Raw genomic sequence first — 2,965 nt, 5'->3', positions numbered from 1 at the left:
TGTGCCACTGGAAATCTTAGATGACTCTGGATTTTGGCATGTGGAAAACAGGTTAGAGGTTTGGTTCTGATCAAGTGTCCTGTTGCAGATAGAAGTAGTCAAATATCATTGTCTCTGTGTTATTACCTCACATATCCTTCTGTCCCAAATAGATACCTGATGTTGATTAACCCCCAGTGTACACACTCAGATATTTCTTGCAAAGAAACCTGAAAACATCTAAAAAATATAGGTTAGTTCATGTTGGTGGAGCATCATCTCTAACAGTGGAATTTGGAAACCCAATTTAGTTACTCCAAGGGACTCCTCCCAGAGCATCATATTTTTTCTGGGTAGAGTTTGCTGAGCAAGGTCTTCTTCATGGTGACCTTCAGCTCCTTGTTCCTGAGGCTGAAGATGATGGGGCTGAGGAAGGGCGTGAGGACCGTGTAGGTGATGCCCATCAAGGTGTCTCCTTCCAGGGACTGTGGTCCCTTGGGCTTGAGGTAGATGACAGAGGCAAAGCCGTAGTGCACGATCACCACTGTGAGGTGGGAAGCACAGGTGGAGAAGGCCTTGTGCCGCCCCTCTGCTGATGAGATCCTCAAGATGGCGGCCACGATGAAGGTGTAGGAGAGGAGGATGAGGAGGAAGCAGCCCAGCAGGGCCGTGATGCACACCAGGCCCACACCTTTGGCCACCACTGGGACATCCTCCCCACAGGCCAGCTTCAACAGGGGTGGGACGTGGCAAGCAAAGTGGTGGACCTCATTGGGTCCACAGAAGGTGAGATGGAAAATGGCCATTGTCACCACCAGCCCCATGACAGAGCCACCTGCCCAGGACCAGGCCACCAGGCAGGCACAGGCACGGGGGCTCATGAGCATGTTGTAGCGCAGTGGATGGCAGATGGCCACGTAGCGGTCATAGCCCATGATGGTGAGCAGGAAGGAGTGGGTGAAGCCAAATGTGAAAGAGAAGAACATCTGGTTGCCGCAGGCGACAAAGGCGATGGAGTGGTGGGCGGAGAGCAGGTCAGCCAGCATGCGGGGGATGATGGCCAAGGTGTAGAGGATCTCGGAGATGGAGAGGGCGCACAGGAAGAGGTACATGGGGGTGTGGAGGCTGCGCTCGCCCCAGATGGTGGCCATGATGAGCAGGTTGCCCAGCAGCGTGAAGAGGTACATGAGCAGGAAGAGCAGGAAGAACATCAGCTGGAGGTGGGGGAAGGTGGAGAAGCCGATGAGGATGAACTCGGACACAGCTGAGCGATTGGCTCTCTGCATGGAGGCTGTGCCTGGGTGAGGTGTGGAGGGAGCAGTCAGCTACAGGATGGAGGAGGGTCAGCAGTGTTCACCTTTCCTGGACCTGCCAGCAGCTGAGCTTGATAAAGAATAACAGGTGGCATTAATTTCTTTCCCACTGTTTCCTCCTGTAACCAATGCTCTCCTCAGTTTAGGAGGATCCAACTTTTTTCACCTCATCACACTCTTTTGAGAAGACTGGGATGTAGAAGGGCTGGGCAAGTTCTCAAGGTCAAGCTGTTAAAATGGCCAACCCAAGACTTGCACTGAGGGGTGGCTGGACTATACCCTTCGCTATTCCTCCCTGTTGTTCCCCCCCATTGAAAATGTCCGTTTCCTGTAGCCTCCAGCCATTGCTTTCCTGCCCAGCTATTTCTTTGTGTTCAATCCTGTTCTCCCCACAGCTTCAGGTGCCACAAGATTTTTCCCGCCCATGGTGTCAGCTCCTGGGACCGGGTGCATCTCCAATTTAATTTAAGTCAATCAGATTCTTCTTCTGAGGTTATCCATGTGGACAATCAGAAGGACAGGTGACAGACTGAGGTTGTGAGGAAAGAGCCAGAAGTAACACTGTGCTGTTTTCCAACTCCTGTGAGGCACATCTGTGTTCTGAGACAATGCCACACAACCATCAGACAGGAGGAGGCAGGCATTAGCAGACTCAAGTTCAAATCTCTACTCCCCTACTGCGTAATTTGAGCAAGTTTCTTCATTTCTCTGCAACTGTTTCCCTTCCCCACCTCAAAGTGTTGTTAGGTGAAATAAATGAGTTATTTGAGAGTGCCAACCCAGGAGCTGTGACATATGATAACTAGATCAATACAATAAGTGAGCAAATGTGTATGGTTTGTGCTTAGTAAATAATCCCAATTTAATGAGATTTCAGTGTTTCTAGATGAATCACTGAACCATATTTAAATTATCTTTTTTTTTTCAAATTAGACAATAAAAAGTTTAAAAAGTAAACCACTCGTCTGCTTTCTGTTTCCACGGTTGGCCCGTTCTAAACATTTCATAAAAATGTGTGACAGCGTTGTCTGATTTCTTTTGTTCAACGTGGGGTTTCAAGGTTCATCCACATTGTAGCTGCATTGTGACTTTGTTCCTTTCTGTGGCCACACGATATTCCACTATGTGAATGTACTTCACCACCTGATGGACATTTGGATTGTTTTTTCCTTCTGGCTTTGGTGATAGTGCTGCAGAGAACATGCTGGAGGAACTTAAGGCAGACGAGGGGTTTCCAGAGACCGGGGCAAGGGGGATGGGTAGTAACTGCTAACGAACAGTGTTTTCCTTGGGGGAGATGAAAATGTCCGGCACTAGATGGAGAAGATGAGTTGTAAAACACTGCAGAGAGCAGGTCAGCCGGCAAATGTACTTAATGCCGCTGGATCTTAAACATTACTTATATTTTAAGTTTTTTTTTCAATTCTACATGACAGTAGAATCCATTTTGATATGATTATACATTATTTATTTTGTGATGGTTTACTTTAAAATTTTTTGTTATAATTTTTATTGGCTAATCATAATTGTATGTGTTTATCACACATGATGTGTTTTGATATATGTATTCATTGTTACATAATCAAGCTCATGGCCACATTCATGACCTAAGTAATCTGTTCTTTTTAATATTTAAAAATTGTGTGTGTGTGTGTGTGTGTGTTTGCCAGGGT

At 46.9% G+C, this 2,965-nt stretch overlaps 1 protein-coding gene across 1 annotated transcript; it reads right to left on the bottom strand.

Moving 5' to 3' along the window:
* Window positions 1-317: 317 nt before the first annotated feature.
* Window positions 318-1,265, bottom strand: LOC113183495 (olfactory receptor 10H1). Its single transcript, XM_026389808.2, has one exon. The coding sequence runs from the start codon at window positions 1,263-1,265 to the stop codon at window positions 318-320; it is 948 nt and encodes a 315-aa protein (XP_026245593.2).
* Window positions 1,266-2,965: the final 1,700 nt, after the last annotated feature.

Source organism: Urocitellus parryii, chromosome 3, assembly GCF_045843805.1.
Source record: "Urocitellus parryii isolate mUroPar1 chromosome 3, mUroPar1.hap1, whole genome shotgun sequence".
Lineage (NCBI taxonomy): Eukaryota > Metazoa > Chordata > Mammalia > Rodentia > Sciuridae > Urocitellus > Urocitellus parryii.
This window is presented reverse-complemented; position numbering and strand designations above follow the sequence as displayed.